Genomic DNA, 18,900 nt, shown 5'->3' on the forward strand with positions numbered 1-18,900 from the left:
ATAGGTAGAAGGACTAGGCAGAGTACAATTTGTTGATAGACACCATGAATTGGATGAAAGTGTCTGGTGGGCTGGATGTGGCCCATGAGCTGTATTTTGCCTGCCTCTGCTGTAAACGGAGCCACATCTATATAGAGGATGCTAGGCAAGCAGCAAGGACAAAGTGGCGCATTCATTCCCAAGCCGAAGAGTAGTGGTCTCCAACCTTTTAAAGTAGAAGATCAATTCTGGAATTTTAAAAGCAACCCAAGATGTACTGCAGTCCCATTCTCTTCCCCCCCCTCCCCACCCCCCACCCCCGTGTGCCTAGCAGGTAAGGAGGGATGGGGGGGAGCAGATTGAGGCAGAGGGAGAAAAAAATATTTGCCCTCCCCTTCCCCCCCCAGCAGGTAAGTCTTTGGGGGAAGGGGCAAGGGGAAGAGAAAGGGCTGTTTTGAGCAGATCAAGGTCCCAGCTCTAGCCCTGCTCCCTCCCTCACCATAGGATTCTCGATCTGGCCTTCTCGAGCTAGGCTGGTGGGGCTGGGCGCATGCGCACATGCCCCCAGCCCAGGATCAACTAAAAGAGGCTCCCGGATTCAAAGGTCAAAAAGACTCCCCCATCAAAAGAGGCTCCCCAATCCACTGGTTGGGGACCACTGCCATGGAGTAGTTTAAACAAGGTAGTTTTTCTTGTCAGTTGATAATCTGGCATGTTTATTCTCTTGTGCACATGTAAAATTGGATGATATCCTGTACTTGTTTCTCTCTGAGTTTGTAGATGAAAGCTAACTTTGGCAGGCAGGTCATCCAGAGTTAATGGCAAAATTTTAGGTGCGTATTTTTTTTTTCTCTATTAGAGAAATGTGCCATATCTGAAGGGTCAAATATCAGTGAGGAAACTGATGATTGTGAGGATGAAGAAGAGGATGTGAAAGATGAAGTTCAAAGCCAGGGGTCTTCTGCTTCAGAGGATTATATCATTATCCTTCCTGAGTGCTTTGATACCAGTCGTCCACTAGGGGAGTCTATGTACAGCTCTGCTCTCTCTCAGCCCAGTATGGAAAAAGCATTAGAGACTGATATGGAGGTTCTGGTTCCTGAAGGTGAAGGCCAGCTACAGGTCCAAAATATCAATGATATTTTAACAACTTCACAGACCCTGGACACAGTACCATTGACTCCAGAAGTGGTCGGCACTGTACCTCAACAGCAAAGGTATGAAGGGAGAAATCTGTTTGTGATGTGAACCAAATTATGTTAAATTGTATTCACTTGATTTTAAGCGTTCTGTGGAAGGTCCTGGCCAGTGGAACTGAGCCTTGGGTGCAAACTGACATGGTTTGCAACTGTGCCATAAAAATTTTAAAAGCAATACCCCAGTGATATCCTCAGTTGAGTATCTCCTTGAAAGCCTGTGATGACTATCAAGCAGAAGGTGCAGATGAGGAGAGGGAAGGGATGGTTTTGTTTGGTTTTTGTTTTTATTTTTATAGGGTTTTTCTTCCTTCCCCACCCCCGCCCCCTCCACAGGGATCCGTCCTCTCTTCAGATTCACAGCATTCAAGAGCCAAGCTTGTCAGCTGCTGAAGAAATCATTTCAACTCCTGTTGATCAAATAAGAGAAGGTATTTACTGGTATAAGCAGTAACTTCCATATGAGATTGCTTCTTCCATTGCTTACACACAGCAAATTTTGGAAACCACTGTCAAAAGGAAAAACTATAGTGCTAAACCAAGTACCAAATGCTAAAGATTAGTCCATGTAGTTAATGGTACTTGTTAAAAGTAATCTGCTCCAAAAAATTTAAATATTTTGAAAGAAAAGGCAGTATGCTAGCTCACAAGCAGAATGGCACTTTGAAAAGCAGACAGATCATTTATATATAAATCTTATAAAGCTAATGGCTATCTTCTTGTTTAGCAAAGAAATGTGCCTCAAATGTTGAGCAAAGAAGTGTGCCTGAGGGGAGGGACTTAATTAAGCACAAGTATAATGGTTTGGTGCATCACCTCAAAACAAGATCTATTTGCAAAGAGTAGAATGGAAGATGCGAAGAAGACTTTAGGAGAAAGTGGCAAATGAAGCCTTGAGCTTGGCTAAAGGGTGTAAGCAGAAAGAGCAGAAGGGTGTAAGGCACTGAGGTAAGACTGCACAAAGTCAGCTGTAGTGAGGGCTAGAATTATTTTTAGGGCCTTGGAGGTCATAAGAAGCTTTAACAATTTTGTGAACTTGTGTGGCACTTGCATAACTGCATTTTTGGCACTTCAGGTGCAGTTTGGATTCCTCCTAATTATGATTGCCCTGCATTTCATAGTTTCATAGATGTTGGAGTTGGAAGGGACCTATTAGATTATCAAGTCTGAACCCCTGCCCAGAATGAGTTCCTTTCTTGAACGTGTCCAGTAGTCTGCACCACTGACTGTGTATGTGCCAAAGGAAACTGAATTAGCCAGCCATATGTGGAATGCTGGTAAATTCTGAAAAGTCATTTTAAAAAAAACCAAAAAAACCTCAAACTGACTAGTGAGTGTTCTGATACCAAAGGGGGAATACCATCCTATTTTTTGTATAGTCTGGTAGTGATGGCACTTGTTCCTGAAGCAGGTCTACTGGGCAGCCACAAGGAGAAGGTATGTGGGCCCAGGAAGGAAGAGATGGCTTAGTGAAGTGGACATTGCCCTAGGAAGAAGGTCTTGTGTTCCAGCTTGGGCCTCTGTTTCCAGTGAGTTAGAAACTTTCCCAGGGCTGCTTCTCCATTTATTTTTTTTAATTGATGAATGTTAAATACAACATGTAGTGCCCAGCTGTTCTTGCCAATAGTCTGGCTTAAAAGGTGAAAAGGCTACTCTTCTCTTTCCCAGCCACCACCACATTGGTGCTAGTGGAATCCAGCCTCTGGATAAATGCCAAAAATTGCTGTTACTTGGATACACAGGTCTGATATAGGCATGTGAAGGTGAATTAGAATATAGACTCCTAGAGTACCTAATTCCATGTAGTAGGACTAATAAGGCTGGTTGAATATGTGACTTGTTTTGTTCCTAAGAGACATTCATTTCTTTCATTCTCCTTTGATTATGATCTATATAGCTGTATTACCATTTACCAGGTATCTTGACTTTTGTTTTCTGTACATTAAACTTCAGGAGAGGCTGTTTCATGGTGCTTAAGAACATGTATACTAGTTGCACATGAACTCTAGGAATGTTGTTTACTCATTTCTATTCACCTTCACCTATTGCATCTCTAGCATGACTATTAGATGCACCTGTTCACTTGTTTTTGATTTCTCTTCTAGAGCCCAGAACTGAAGATTTTCTTGAAACGGAGCCTTTAGAAAACATAAATAATAAATCGAAGTTCCCAGAATACTCAAGGTAATGAAATGGAGATCCATCATGGTTTCAAAAGTGTGCCTTGACTTCCTTTTGAGCCAAGAACTGCTTCATTCATTTGAGCAAGTACAAAAGGGGACTGCTTTTTTTAAAAAAAAAAAAAAATTTAAGCTCTCCTTGTAGCCTGTGGAGACGGAGGTGAAACAACATGTATTATCAAAGTTCTGTTCCATGTTTTGGCAACTGTTGATCAATTATTTAGGACTAGGCTTTCAAAATAGTTAATATTTAAATATTTAAATTTTAAGGGTCCAGAGTTGCTGAGAACTGAATCTTGCTCTCTTGCTTATGTGCTTCTATTGGAGCTGAATTCTCTTGAAAATCCAGTTTGTTTCCTAAGAGTTTGGTAAAGACCAGTAGACCGTAAAGATTTAAAATAAGACCTGGTGAGAATGAATATGCTCTGCTTAGGAGCAAGAGTGGCACAATCTAAATGCAATACAGGCATTCTGTTGGGTAGAATAGTTTGAGTAAAAGAGAACCAGTACAGACCAGAAATATTGGTCAGTCTGGGTGTTCTTTTGAAGGTGTTTTGATAGGCTGTATATCTACATATAACTCTTACAAATCTCTCTGGCTGGGTACACTTACTGCTCTGCATATAGTAGTTACATTTTGGGAAGGTTAGTTTTGGAAAAGTTAAATGAATTTTCATAAAAACACATTCCTGATAGAAATAGGCTGAACTTCAGAACTCTTTATTTTATTCGCATAATGCCATATCTTTCTCCATTTTATTACTAAAATGTTTCATATCTACTGATTGGGTGAAATGCATGCTTGACTGACACCAAATACATTTTTTCCACAGACATCCCCAGGGAAACAGCATTGCAGGAGGGCTTGTTAAAGGGGCTTTGTCTGTTGCTGCTTCTGCCTACAAAGCACTGTTTGCTGGACCACCCATTGTAGAACAGGCAAGTCTCTGCCTCAAAACTAAAAATACTGTGAAATCTGTGAATTTGTTAAAATTCTGCATAGGGTTCATTTTCAGTGCAAAAACTCGTACTTTTTTAGCGGCAAAATACTAAATGGTAACTCCTTTCAACTGCAGCTTTAGTCACCACTTCATTGTTTACATCTTTTGGAAAGCCAAGTAATCTTAGCAGATGATTAGACTCCAGTTCAAATAGTGAAGGGATCTGTTTCCCAGCCGTTGCTTAGAACAGTTTCTGTCATGTTGTGAAGAATTAATAGTAGCAAATTTTGGTGGGCATCCAGATCTCATTGGGGCCTTTCTGTTGATTGAATCAAAGGTTTTAAGTCAATGATGGCCATGTAAAAATTTCAGTGTTGCTCATGGCACTTTTTTTGTAGCTTTCTAGCAACAAAAATCAGATCCATTGCATCTTTGAGAGGTATAAAACTACATTGGCACTTGAATAGAATCTCAACAGATTGGAAAATGAATCTATTAAGGAGAAGGCAGGCAAGGATCTTCCCAGCTATAGACAGGAGTGCCATACCACAGTAATTGCTGTAAACCAATCTGTGCTCTTCTTGAATATGGTAACAGTTCTAGAATCTATTCATGTTTCCATTTTTTCCTAATAACATATAGTTGGGGCGAGAGCTTTTTTCCACCTTGCTTATCAGTTTCAGTTAGTATTCCATCAGGACCACAATGTTTTATTCTTAATCTTCTTAATGGCTTTCAAAGTCTCTTCAGAAGTTAGTGGATCTGAAAGGTGGATCTAATGAGGCATTGTGGAATGGCTTTGATATTGTCTTCAACATTAGAATCTCTTGAAAGTGCCCTTTCCACCTTCATTGATGGTGCTGTCTCTTAAAGACTGTTGCCTTTTTAAAGCTGCCTTATAAAGACTGTGTTCCATTCTTGGACCTCAGAGGGACAGCTCTCTGTGTGCTTGGCCCATAGATGGCTTTGGTTGTGCTGAAGAAACTCTGCATGTCATAGCTGTCAGCAAACTTCTTGGATTTCTTGTGTTTTCTCCTCCCATCACTTGTTCTTTCACTCTTGAATTTTTCCTTTGGGTCTAGACTTTAATGTGATAAATGTCTTACTTTTGCTTGGAGTTGATGTTTTTCTGCCATACTTTGAAGATGCTCATGTTTGTGTCAAAGAAACCTTGACTTTCCCTATCCTCATTAAATCACAGTCTTCGCACACCTTGTCTTCCCAGTGATCAAAGGTGTCAAGATCATCAGCAAGGCCAGAGTTTGTCACTGAGGTATTGCTGTAGATTCTCACTTTTAGCAGGGTCTTTCAAGCACTCCATACTCAAATTCTTGCTTGGCTGCTGCTTTTATTTGTCATTTTGGGGTAGCATGAATGCACATGATGGAACATATAAAACGATGATCCATCCAGCTGTCTGTCTTCTGTGCTGCTTGTATTTCTGGTGATATGGACGTTATGGAAATTCTGGGCACGCACTATGACGTATAACCAGTATCTGTGATGTCTTTTACTTGTTTTGGTGGACTAAGGCATTTGTGATGAGATCATGATCCAAATGCTTGCTCAGGAGAAAAATTCCATTTGAATTGACCTTTCCCATGCCTTCCTCTCCAAGTGTTCCATTCTGTAGCTCAGAGTCTTTGTCCACACTAGCATTGAAATCACCAAGAAAAAATTATCCATTTTTGGAACAGATGATAGATCTTGCTCAGGTTTAGAATAGTGTTCTTCTTTTGTTTCATCTTCATCACAAGTTGGGGTGTATGTGATGGTGACTGTTGCATATTGTCTGCTGGTCAGTTGAAGATGAATAGCCCCGAGCTGCTCACTGAGTAACAATCTTGGTCTTGAAAGCAGAACCACTGCTATGGATGTATCTGTCTTTCAGCCTTTCCTTTACAAAAAAAAATGGTGTACCCATTGCCACGTTCTGTCAGCTGTCCCACTCCTGCGCATCATGGTCTGCACATCATGGTCTCACTAAGTATAGCAATGTCAGTATCAAATCATGCAAGTCTCTGGCCACAAGTGCTGTTCCTTGCTCCAGTTGATCACTGTTAGGGTTGTCTATTGGGGTGTGGATGTTCTAGGTTGCAAACGTCATTATTTGATTTGGACTGCAGGTAGTGATCCTACTGGATGCATTTTTCCAGTCAGGTGAAATGACTGACAGACTGCTCTAGGGCACCTTTTCTAGCCCTCTGCCAGTACAGTGTGAGCAGAGTGGATCCTAAATAGTCCTGTTCAGTCATGATCACAGCTGCCAAATTGTACACGTACATGTATCTTGGTTCTAAGTACAAAAACAGCCATCATACAGTCATCATCTGTGTATGTCTGACTAGGGGTTTTAAGTAATCACTAGCACCTGCCCCCATTGCTGCTTATCCATCACCATAGGACCTGGTATTGAAAGAAGATTCCTGCACAGTTTCATTTTAAGATGGGGATGCTGTTTGTTGCACATCAGCAACCATATGATACTTTCCTTATAGAATAAGAAACCTTAATTTGATAGCAAGGAAAATCTAGACAACTGGAGGTTTCTGTTCCACTGCAGCCTTCTTCCACCTTTGCAGCCACTGTGAAGTATTCTTGCTTCATCTGACTGTTCTGCCATTGAAGACCCTTTTAAATTGTTTTTATTTTTGGGTCACTGTTAGTCTGGAAACCTTGCTTTTGACCTTGCTGCCATGGGTGATCTTACCAGGAGTTCAGAACTCCAGGTGGCATTGCTTAGGGTCATTGGTAGCACACAGGCTTCTCCTTGGAGACATTGTGATCCTTGGAGATGCATTTTAAAATGCAATCACATTTTCCAGCCTTGTCAGCATAACAATGAGGGTGGAGTGGGGGTGGGGAAAGAATATCATACCCTTATTTGATAAAGTTATGTTGGCATGTATTCCATTACTGGGTAGACCAGTGGTCCTCAACCTTCTAGGCCCTTTGGCAGGATGTTGGGCCAGCCTTATGAGCTCTCCCAACCCCATGTGCAGGTCTGTGTCATCAGATCTGCAGGGCTCTGCACAGGTTGGGCAATTTTGCAATGGAGAAGCAGTGGCAGTATTTAATTGTTGTGGCTTACAGAGTGCTGTTGGCCTGAGGTTGAGCACTATAGCTATAGATGCCACTTATACTCCCAAAAGCTTTTACTACTAGAAGCTGAATCTCTGCTAAGGAGGTCTGCTGATCTGTCTGTATTAATTCAGTTGTGCCAGTGGTTCTTTCTAGTCAGGTCACCTCCTGTAACTTTTTTTGAATTTGACAATGCTGCAATTGAGAATCACTGTAATGCTGAGTCAGGTCCCATAGAGTGTCATTCAGTTACCAACCCAAGTCCAAAGGCATACATCACAGCACCTTTGAAACCAGAGGCAGCATTTTTTTATACTGTTTTACAGTAGGGCTCTGAGGCTCTGTGTTATTACTAAAAAGAATTTGTAAAACATAGGATCATGTTTGTAAATTATATAGCTATAGATTTTACACTGAAACTTCAAAGCTGCTTTGCCTGTCCTAGCCAGTGTCATGTAGATATTTTATTGTCCTCAAGCACTCTAATCAAAAGCATTTTGTGGTAAAGTGATTGCACACACCAATAACCAAACTCTTCATATAATGGGTTTCTCCCGTAGAGAACTCTGTTTTAAAAAAATATTAAAAGGACAGAATAAGGGACAGGATACCTCCCTGTCCCCCAAGCTACCTAAATTTTGTGGTTCTTAATTTGGGTGCTGTTTCTACCACTGCAGCCATGTGGAAATGTACCACGTGTCTCCTGCAGAACTAGATCAGGAAATAGTTATAGTAAGAGTGCCTGTCATCTGTCCCATGTACCTCTTTCCAGGAGACAGTGTATGGGGTCAGACTGGGAAGGACTGCAGTAAGAGTGGGCACTCTTGCCATACCCATTTCCTGATTCGGCTCTCTAGGAAGCATGTGACACACTTGAAAGGGTTTTGTAGTACCCTGGTTGAAAAACACTAAGCTATGCCAACAAAACCCTTTTAGCTAGAATAATAGAAAAGTAGGGCTGAAAGGGACCTCATAAGGTCACCTAATCCAACCTCCTACTCAAGCCAGGAATATCCCTACCCAAACTGTCACATACAAGTGTTTGTGTAGCCCAGTGGTTCTCAACCTTTTTGGACCTTAGGTAGTCTTTCTTCCTTATCTCTTGTGAATTTATTGGCATCCAATTTCAAATACCTAATTTATAGGTTACTGTACTTACTTCCTTGCAGAGGGGCCTGGCATTTAGGATGGGGGAATCTCTAGGCAGCAGCAAGCCTGAGCCTGCACTTACCTGCTTAGTTTATCTATTTATCTCCTAACACCTCACCCTGGTTGAGAATCACTGGTCTAACCTATTCATTACACTGCAGAGACAATGCTGTCATACACCTACTGTAATCTAAAGACATCAAGAACACCATAATCTGTTACAGATAAATTAGGAGGGCACTGTCAGTGTTCTGAGTTGTCCTGAGCCAGGAAATTTTAAAATCAGTTGAAGTATTTTGAATTGAAAAAATGTTCTTTCTCTCTCCTCTTCTCTCTCTCCTTTTTAAGCAGCCTACAGCAATAGAAGAGCAGACTGCCACTCTCTTAGCCAATCTGTGTGAGATGGGATTCTGTGACAGGCAGCTAAATCTGAGACTGCTGAAGAAACACAACTATAATATGGTGCAAGTAGTAACGGAATTGCTGCAGATCAATAACAGTGACTGGTATGGCAGCAGATACTGAATCTTCCTGGTGGCAGAAGCACCCATTCTTGAGCAGACTCTTATTAAACACCACAGCAGCAGCAGGCTATTCCTCAGTTTCCTTCTGTTTTGGGGCTGTTTGGGTAGAAGCATTTAAGTTTTAATTTGTCATATGCTTGTTGATTCCTTCACTGAAATCTTAAATGCAGCACTTGTCACAGCAGTTCTATGAACCAGACCAGAATTTTAACTTTACTTTAGACACCAGATAGGTAGGAGAAAAGTTTTAAAGTCTGATTTGATACTAAATCCCTTTGTACCTGGGAGTCAAGTAGAATGATTTTAAATTTCAGGACAAATGAGAACGTCCCCTTTTTTATTGTGTGCAAGATACTTTTAAACAGGTGGAAGCTTTATGTTGTTGACCATAATGTGAACAAGCATAGGGAAAGAAGCCAGACATTGCTGTAAAATCTCGCCTTATCTGTAAGAGTTGTCCACAGCTAGCAGAATGTCACTTGTAGTGACAGTTTAAGTAATTGATTTTTTTTCTAATGCATGATGGTACTGTAACGATAGACTATATACATACATAAAAAGCATACTAAACACTTCTTTAAAAAATGTTCACACAAGACAAACCATGTCAATTTTTTTTTTTCAAATGCTGAAACCTAATGTTAATTTAAACTTAATGCATTAAAATAGTGCATTGGAATGAACTATGACACTAATTCACCAGCAGCTCTTGCATATTGCTAGTAATGATTGTACAAGATTTATCTTCAGCAAAATACAGCCCATATAAAATATTACTAAAAATGGAATATAAGGCTTATACATATGTTTTAAGAATCCTTGGGACTCTCTGCAGAGTGAAGGTTTGACTGTTGTTTTCTCTAAATTATTGCAGTGCAGACCTTTTGATTGTTTGATATTATAGAGAAAACTTGAATGTGTAAAAGCCTGTACTGGGGTGGGGGAAGGTGAACTCAAGTAATAATTGGGAATGAGGGAGGGAGCATCAGAGGTGGGATTTTGGTTAAGTTTATGTACAAAAAGGCAGTAAACTCCAGGAGCATCAACTGTTCAGTCTCCCATCATGGACCAGGCTATCAATATATTTCTGGAGATCTGGCCCACTCTTTCGTGGGTGCCATTCTGGTTTGGATAGTATTTGATACAGCTGGAAAATTCCCTTTTAAACACATAGCAAGGTCAGGGTTTGATTCCTGTAATCCTCAAGAAACCATTAACATATACTACTCTGCAGTGGCATGCCAGCAGATCATACCTTGGAACCTGGATCTGGCAGTAGTGTTGGCTACATTAGTTGAGGAGAAAAATTCACCAATTGCAGCACAATTAAAACCACTAATAATTAAAATGTATTAAATCCTGATCACTGCAAGTTCAAAGTAAGGTGTTGCTATTTTGACAGGGTTTTGCTAAGTCTGTATCAGTATTGTGATTGATTAAATGATCATTAACTGTAAAATAAACTGAAAAGATCTGTAATGTAGTCCTTTAAAAGATGCATATTTTCTTCAATTACTTTAATGGTGTCATACAGTTTTGTTTTAATTTTTTTTATAGAAGTGCAAGACAACATGCTGTTTAAATGGGGTTTTTTTTAAATATTTTACAGAAAATACTCCTTCCCAGTATACTTTTCTCTGCATTGGACCAGATTTAGATAATTCCATTACTTGACAAATTTTGTTTGTCTTAACACTTCTCTATTACTTACATACAGCACTTGTCCCAGCCTATGCAAAACCTGTCCCTAACCACTGTTGCTTTCACTGACAGAAGAATAAGGAGGATGACCTGTAATACCTGGCAAACCATTTTGCCAGGGAGGCATCTTATTTGACTAGGATTGCCCAGCAAGCAGTTCTTCTTGTTTTATGTACCTTTACACTTACTTTTTATTTTTCCATTTGAGCTGTTTCACATAATAAAACACTAAAGTATTTGTAATAAATGGATTTATTGCAGTTATAAATGTCAGTATTTCAAAGGCTCTTTAGTTTTTACCCATAGCCAAATGCTTGGGTTACTTTTACCATTACAAATCTAAGCTCTTCTCTTGTAGCCTGGTGATTTATTTTATATATATATATTTTTTTAGGTTAAAAAAATGCTAGAATTCAAGGTATGTTTCTGTTGGCTTTGTATATTTTGTTAATGAATGCATGATATATTTATAATACTCTATAGTGCAAATAAAGTCTCTGTATATTATTTAGAATAAGCACTTTAAAGTCTTCAAATGTGATGGGAAGAAGAGGAGGAAAATCTCTCAATCATAATAATAAAAATGTTTTTTTCTTTTTCCCTTCTTCCTGTCTGCTTGTCCAACCTGTTTGCTAGTTAACATGGGGGGGGGGGCGGTACGATCCTTCCTGCCTTAAGTACAGTATTGGTATTTCGGCATTAGAGGGTCTTAATTTTCATTTAATTTAGCATACCCTTTTAACAAAAAGGCACCAGGTTAACAAAAAGTATATATCAGTCCCTCTAGTCTTGTAACAGTCCCTTGGTTAACTTGCATAACCTTATTCTATTTGTGTATAAAATTGGACATTATTCTTGTCCTGGGGCAGAGAAGTCACTTAGCTAGCTCAGACTGTCACACTCACTTTGTGCCCTAGGGCCAGATCTGGACTGTGGGGCTCTCTGAGCTGGATCCAGCTTGGGGCATGGGGTGGTTTCAGCTTGAGGCATATAGTGACAACAGCCCCAGCTCTGATGCAGGCAGCTCTGGCATTGGGCAGGTGGCAAGGCCAGCACTTGAGGAGGTAGGGCCACAGCAGTAGCAATATACAAAGCATGCAGAGAGCAACTGGGGCTCTATCAGCCCTTACTTGACCTCCTGCTGCCACTGACCATATCCACAACTCCAGATTCTGTAGTAGTTTTGGGTTGGTTTGGGGTGGGGGGGTTTTTAATATCTAGCAGAACTGTAAATCAGGAATCTTACTTTTCCTTCTCTAATATACTGTATTTACTTGATTCTAAGACCAGAATCTTCCTGCCCCCCCCCCCCATTTTTAACGGTTGGTGGGGGGAGCCGTTACTCTTAAAATTGCATGGGGAGGAAAGGGTGTGGGGCAGGTGTCTGCTATGGCTCAGGCACCAGCCCTATCTGGGGTTAGGGACATAACTGCAGCTACTAACTACCCCACCCTGCCATCTGCCCCTGCTGCCTCTTTCCCTTCCATCTCACCCCTTGTAAGCAGCCTCTGCTCTCCTGCTTGGCCCTTTTCTCCCCTCCCCCCAGCATTACCCTTGCTCTGTGCCACCAGGCTTCAACCATGCTTCAGCCTGGGGAACAGGGCCCCAGCCACCCCATAGTAACAGCAACACTCAGTGCCCCAGGCCAGACTAGCAATGGATCCTGCCAGCAGGTTACAAGGGTAAAAGGAGAGAAGGACAAAGTGCCTAAGGACTATAGGAGAGGGCAGGCCCAAGCTGGGGGCAAGTTGCATATATAAACAGTTGATCTCTCCTTTTTCTCATGCAGAAACTCCCATTCATTTTTCACTCACCCCTTGCCCATTCCTCTCATGCCCAGGGCATACCAAGTTTATTCACTTGTGTCAAGCTGGAAGCATTACAGAATAGAGTCAAGCAGCTACTTTCTAGAAGACAGAAATCAAATAATTAAATTTGTGTTAGATTCAACTAAATTATTTAAAGGTTTAACTAAATGCTACACCCATACCACCCATTTCTGTACCTTATGGTGGCCTGTGTAGCAGTGGGGGGCAGGCTGCCCCTCTTCAGCAGTGGTGGGGGATGAATCAGAGGTGGCCAACATTTATAGATTTTTTTTTTTCATATACAGCATCTAATTATCGGGGGGGGGTGTTGTTTTCAATTTAAGTAAATATGGTATCTTCTGTTTGACTTACAGTTATGACCTATGCCGGTCAAGTAAGAAAGTGCTATGAAAGCTTCCTGCTGCTGAGCAACTCTTTTTACATAAGTTTACAGCTAGCACAGCAGTAAAAAAAAGATGCATTCTGTAGCCCTCTGAGTAGTCTACAGAAGTGGTTAGTTAGGGTGTTGTACCTAGGGGCAGTGCAACAGTAGACAATTAAAAGCTCTGATGTAGCCAATGTAAAACACATGAGCTAGAACATGGGTGGTCAGTCTCTGGCATGTGTGCCATGAGGCAGATAGGGGAGGGAGCACAGTAGCTCAGAGCAGGGCAACAGATTGGGTAAGGGAAGGGGGGCGGGGGGCAGAGTGCAGAGCTTCCCTTGTGGCACATTGGCCAAAAAGGTTAGAGAATAAGAATATGGGCACAGTAGAATTATACCTGTGGATGCCACTGTCATGGATCCTTTAGACACCTCTTCCTTTCCCTACACCTGTGAGTCTCAACCAGGATGCGTGGCACACTGACCGGGGGTGCCGTGAGGTCCTTAGAAGGGTGCCCACCGTGCAATGTTAGCTCAGTAGTCAAATGATAGAGATTGAAAAAAAGAAATCCAGTGTCAAAACTCTTCTCTGTTGTGGTTCTTCTAAACCCTTTGCTACAGAAGACTTGTTCTTGTATTTTTCTGTAGTCAAAGAACCTAAAGAAAGCTAATAGCTGGCATTTTGCGACATGACCTGAGATCCAAAAGGCAGAGAGCCATTGACCACAATATGCTTCTAGCTTTGTCTTGGTCAAGTCCGTTTCTTCCCTCGCAACTAAGGTGGCCACCATAGAAGACAGTCCAGTTTTCTGCTACTCTGTCCTCCGTTAATATGAAACCCGATGCCTTTTATGTTCTCTGTTTTTCTTTTCAAGTAGGGTGGCCATTATAGAAGACAGTCCAGTTTCATAGTTTCTAGGGTCAGAAGGGACCTGAGCAGATCATCTAGTCTGACCCCCTGCCATGGCAGGAAAGAGTATTGGGGTCAAACGACCCCAGCAAGATGTGCATCTAACCTCCTCTTAAACACCCCCAGGGCAGGAGCCTGCACCACTTCTCTTGGAAGTTGGTTCCAGATCCTAGCCGCCCTGACCGTGAAGTAGCGCCTCCTGATATCTAGCCTAAACCTACCCCCTGCCAGCTTGTGACCGTTATTCCTGGTCACTCCTGGCGGTGCTCGGGGGAACAGGGACTCCCCCAATGCCTGCTGATCCCCCCTGACTAGTTTATAACAGGCCACAAGATCCCCCATCAGCCTTCTCTTGTGGAGGCTGAACAGGTTCAGGACCCGTTGCCTCTCCTCGTAGGGCCTGCCCTGCTGACCCCTGATCATGCGAGTGGCCTCCTCTGGACCCTCTCTATGCTGTTGACATCCCTCCTGAAGTGCGGCACCCAGAACTGGATGCAGTACTCCAGCTGTGGCCTGACCAGTGCCACATAGAGGGGGAGGATCACCTCCTTGGACCTGCTCGAGATGCAACTGTGGATGCATGACCAAGGTACTGTTGGCCTTCCTGACTGCCTCCCCACACTGCCAGCCCATGTTCATCTTGGAGTCAATTATGACCCCAAGATCCTCTTCCACCTCCATGCTGACAAGAGGGGAGTTCCCCAACCTGTAGGTATGGTGTCGATTGTTCCTCCCCAGGTGCATCACCTTACACTTGTCTGTGTTGAATCCCATCCTATTCTCATCCGCCCACCCTTGTAACCTGTCTGGGTCTGATTGTAGTCTGTTGCTTTCTTCTAGCATGCCCACGTCCCCCCACATCTTAGTGTGTTCAGCAAATTTGAACAGGGTGCTTTTTACCCCCTTGTCCAAGCCACTGATGAAGATGTTGAACAGTGCAGGCCCAAGGACCAAGCCCTGCAGGACCCCACTGCCCACGTCCTTCCAGGTTGAGAAGGACCCATCCACTACCACCTTCTGGGTGCGGCCCTCCAGCCAGTTGGCGACCCATTTGACTGTGTGGGTGTCTACACCACAGCCCCCCAGTTTCTTAATGAGAACGGGGTGAGAGACAGTGTCAAAAGCCTTCCGGAAGTCCAGGAAGACTATATCCACTGCTACCCCTGCATCTAATGATCTGGTGATCTGATTGTAAAAGGCCACCAGGTTAGTCTGACAGTCTGTAAGAGCGCGCTGGCGTTTGCGGCGGCGTTCGTGCTGGCGGGTGAGCAGGCGGGGCCCAGAGGCTGACCCCTGCTCTGCTAGTAAGGGCAGTAACTCCTGCGATGGTGTGGACACGGAGTTCTGCCAGGGCCCCTGCCCGGGGGGCGTAGCCTTCCCGGGGCTTGTCTGAGGCCTCCACCCAGACGGAGCCCTCGGGGGGGCTGCTGTCCTCCAACCCCCTGGCCTGCGGGAACTGCCTGGCAAGGTCTGGGGGGGCAGGGACTGGGGACTCCTGCACCTGTCCTGTAGGTATCCGCCTTAGGACCCTGGAGGAACGGGTGCGGGGGCTCCTGGAGGAGGTTAGCAGGCTGAGGGGAATCCGCGAGGCAGAGGAGGAAATTGATAGGTATTTTCTTTCTCTGCAGGGTGGTACGACCGAGGAGAGGGCAGCCCGGGATGAGCCCTCCACTGCTGAGTGGCAGACGGTCTCCCGTGCCAGGGCTATTAACCATGTTGCGGCACCAGTTCCTCCTGTCCATCTGGAGAACAGGTACGAGGCCCTGGCAGCCCTGGAGGAGGAGGGAGCAGTGGAAGATACCAGGGAGGAGACTCTGCGCACACAATGTCCTGTGCAGGCGGCGGCAGTCAAGAGGCCTAAGAGGAGGAAGCGTCGCGTCATCGTGATTGGTGACTCCATCCTGAGAGGTATGGAGGGCCCCATCTGTCGCCAGGATCCCTCAGCACGTGAGGTCTACTGCCTGCCTGGAGCGAAGATTCAGGATGTGAAGGGGATGCTCCAGTCCATCATCCAGCCCACCGATTATTACCCCATGGTCCTTGTCCATGTGGGTACTAACGATGCGGCCAGGAGAGCCCCTGATCGCCTGATGGAGGACTACCATGCTCTGGGAGGCGTGCTGAGGGAGATGGGCGCGCAGGCGGTCTTCTCTTCCATCCTGCCGGTGAGCGGTCGAGGCAGACGCCATGAGATGTGCATAGCGGAGACCAACTGGAGGCTACAGGAATGGTGCTTCAAGGCGGGCTTTGGCTTCCTCAGCCATGACCGGCACATCGTGATGAGAGACATGCTGGGATGGGATGGGCTCCACCTTTCCCCTAAAGGTAAGCGTGTGTTCTCTTCCAGGTTGGTGAACCTCCTTCGGCGGGCTTTAAACTAGGCTCGTCGGGGGAGGGGGAAGATGAGGGCGGAGGAGAGACGATGAACTACCAGGCCCAGCAACAGCCAGCGAGCCCAGACCAATGGTCAAAAGGGAGAAACAGGTAAGTGATGGGGGACGGGGCATTGCTGAGACTAGGGGGTCAGTGGGCACAACCGTTGGAGGCCTCAAATGCCTCTACACGAATGCTTGAAGTATGGGGAAGAAGCAGGAGGAACTCGCCCTCCTCCTAGCTGTCACCAGCCCTGACATAGTGGGGATCACAGAAACGTGGTGGGACTCATCGCATGACTGGGCGGTGAGTGTCAAGGGCTATAGGCTATACAAGAGGGACAGGATAGGAAGGAAAGGTGGAGGAGTAGCACTCTACATCAAGGAGGAATATACTTCCTCGTCAATTAGCAAGGGGGTAGAGGGGGGGCACTCTGAGGTGCTCTGGGTTAGAGTAAAAGGCAGTCCAGGGGATAGAGACTTAACGGTGGGAGTCTACTATAGACCTCCCAACCAGGGAGAAGAGCTCGACCAGGAATTCTTAGGTCAGCTCACAGAGGCAGTGAGGGCTAAGGATGTGGTCATCATGGGGGACCTGAACTTCCCAGACATCTGCTGGGAAGAGCAGTCAGCCAAGTCTGACCGCTCACGTCGGTTCTTAGCCAGAGTGCAGGACCTCCATCTAACCCAGGAGGTGCACAGCCCCACCAGGGGAGACGCCTTGTTGGACCTGGTGCTGGCCACAGGTGACGACCTGGTGAGGGGGCTGCGGGTGATGGGCCACCTGGGAGACAGTGATCATCGCTTGCTGGAATTCACCATCCAGCGTAAGGTGGCAAAGGGCTGCAGCAAGGCAACAGCCCTAGACTTTAGGAGGGCTGACTTCAACAAGCTAAGGAGGATCGTTGGGGAAGCGCTGAGGACCCAGAGGGGAAGGGAGCCAGATGTCCAAGGTGAGTGGTTGCTCCTTAAGGGGACGATCCTCCATGCCCAAAGGGAGGTAATCCCAACAAGGGTCAAAGGGAGCAGGAGGGCACATAAACCCCCATGGCTCACTAGGAGCATCCGGGAATGTCTCCTTGCTAAAAGGGAGGCATACACCCAATGGAGGGATGGGGTCATCACCAAGAAGGACTATGTTACAGTCGCCCGAGGATGTAGGGGGGCAGTCAGGAAGGCCAAGGCAGAGATGGAGATAGGACTAGCTTCCCAGATTAAGGACAATAAGAAGTCCTTCTTCAAATACATAGGGGGTAAAAAGAGGGTCCCGGGTAATGTGGGGCCCCTGCAGGACACGATGGGCAACTTAGTCGTCATGCCAGATGACAAAGCTAACATATTTAACGATTTCTTTGCCTCTGTCTTCCTAAGTAGGGACCAGTTCAGCCACCTCCCTGCTGGGCCCCCCTCGGGCCCCGGGAGAGACACGCCTGGGCCAGGGTTAGCGAGGAGTTAGTTAGGGTACTTCTGGAGAGGCTGGACGTGTTCAAGTCCGCTGGTCCGGACGATCTTCACCCTAGGGTTCTACAGGAACTGGCCGAGGTCATTGCGGGACCCCTGGCGCGGCTCTATGAGCACTCGTGGTGCTCTGGTGAGGTGCCGGAGGACTGGAAGAGGGCCAATGTGGTCCCTATCTTCAAAAAGGGAAAAAAAGAGGACCCGGGAAATTACAGGCCAGTTAGTCTTACCTCAATCCCGGGTAAGCTCTTTGAAAAAATTATCCTGGCACACATCCAGGAGGGCCTAGCGGGGGAATGCATGCTCAGGGGCAACCAACATGGGTTCATCAGTGGCAGATCTTGTCAGACCAACCTGGTGGCCTTTTACGATCAGGTCACCAAATCATTAGACGCAGGGGTTGCTGTGGATGTAGTCTTTCTGGACTTCCGGAAGGCTTTCGACACTGTCTCTCACCCTGTCCTCATCAAAAAGCTGGGAGACTGTGGTGCCGATGCCCACACGGTCAAATGGGTCGCTAACTGGTTGGAGGGCCGCACCCAGAGGGTGGTAGTGGATGGGTTCTTCTCGACCTGGAAGGACATGGGCAGTGGGGTTCCGCAGGGCTCGGTCCTCGGGCCCACACTGTTCAACATCTTCATCAGTGACTTGGATGAGGGGGTAGAAAGCACCCTGTTCAAGTTTGCTGATGACACTAAGATGTGGGGGGATGTGGGTGCACTAGAAGGGTGCAATAGGCTACAAGCTGACCTTGACAGGTTGCAACGGTGGGCGGATGAGAATAGGATGGGGTTTAACACTGATAAGTGCAAGGTGTTGCACATGGGGAGGAAGAACCGGCACCACACTTACAGGTTGGGGAACTCCCCTCTTGCCAGCACGGAGACAGAAAAGGATCTTGGAGTCGTCATTGACTCCACGATGAACATGGGCCAGCAGTGTGGGGAGGCAGTCAAGAAGGCCAACCGTACCCTGTCATGCATCCACAGATGCATCTCGAGCAGGTCCAGGGAGGTGATCCTCCCCCTCTATGCGGCACTGGTCAGGCCGCAGCTGGAGTACTGCGTCCAGTTCTGGGCGCCACACTTCAAGAGGGAAGTGGACGATATGGAAAGAGTCCAGAGGAGGGCCACTCGTATGATCAGGGGTCAGCAGGGCAGGCCTTATGAGGAGAGGCTACGGGACCTGAACCTGTTTAGCCTCCACAAGAGAAGGTT

The 18,900-nt window shown here is 45.4% G+C and overlaps 1 protein-coding gene across 2 annotated transcripts in view; it reads left to right on the forward strand.

Moving 5' to 3' along the window:
• The window catches only part of NBR1 (NBR1 autophagy cargo receptor), a 34,578-nt gene extending 23,222 nt beyond the window's left edge, over positions 1–11,356 (forward strand). Inside the window, exons 19-23 of one of the 2 annotated variants that reach the window (XM_090044081.1) lie at positions 839–1,196; positions 1,512–1,606; positions 3,281–3,359; positions 4,189–4,294; positions 8,875–11,356. In XM_090044081.1, the coding sequence (XP_089900207.1) occupies positions 839–1,196; positions 1,512–1,606; positions 3,281–3,359; positions 4,189–4,294; positions 8,875–9,051 (815 nt within the window). In that variant the 3' untranslated portion in view covers positions 9,052–11,356. The remainder of the gene's footprint in view (positions 1–838; positions 1,197–1,511; positions 1,607–3,280; positions 3,360–4,188; positions 4,295–8,874) is intronic. The other variant, XM_090044082.1, reaches the window with a different exon arrangement.
• The last annotated feature ends 7,544 nt before the right edge of the window (positions 11,357–18,900 follow it).

Source organism: Crocodylus siamensis, chromosome 4, assembly GCF_052110815.1.
Source record: "Crocodylus siamensis isolate JL-2025a chromosome 4, ASM5211081v1, whole genome shotgun sequence".
In the NCBI taxonomy this organism is placed as follows: Eukaryota; Metazoa; Chordata; order Crocodylia; family Crocodylidae; genus Crocodylus; species Crocodylus siamensis.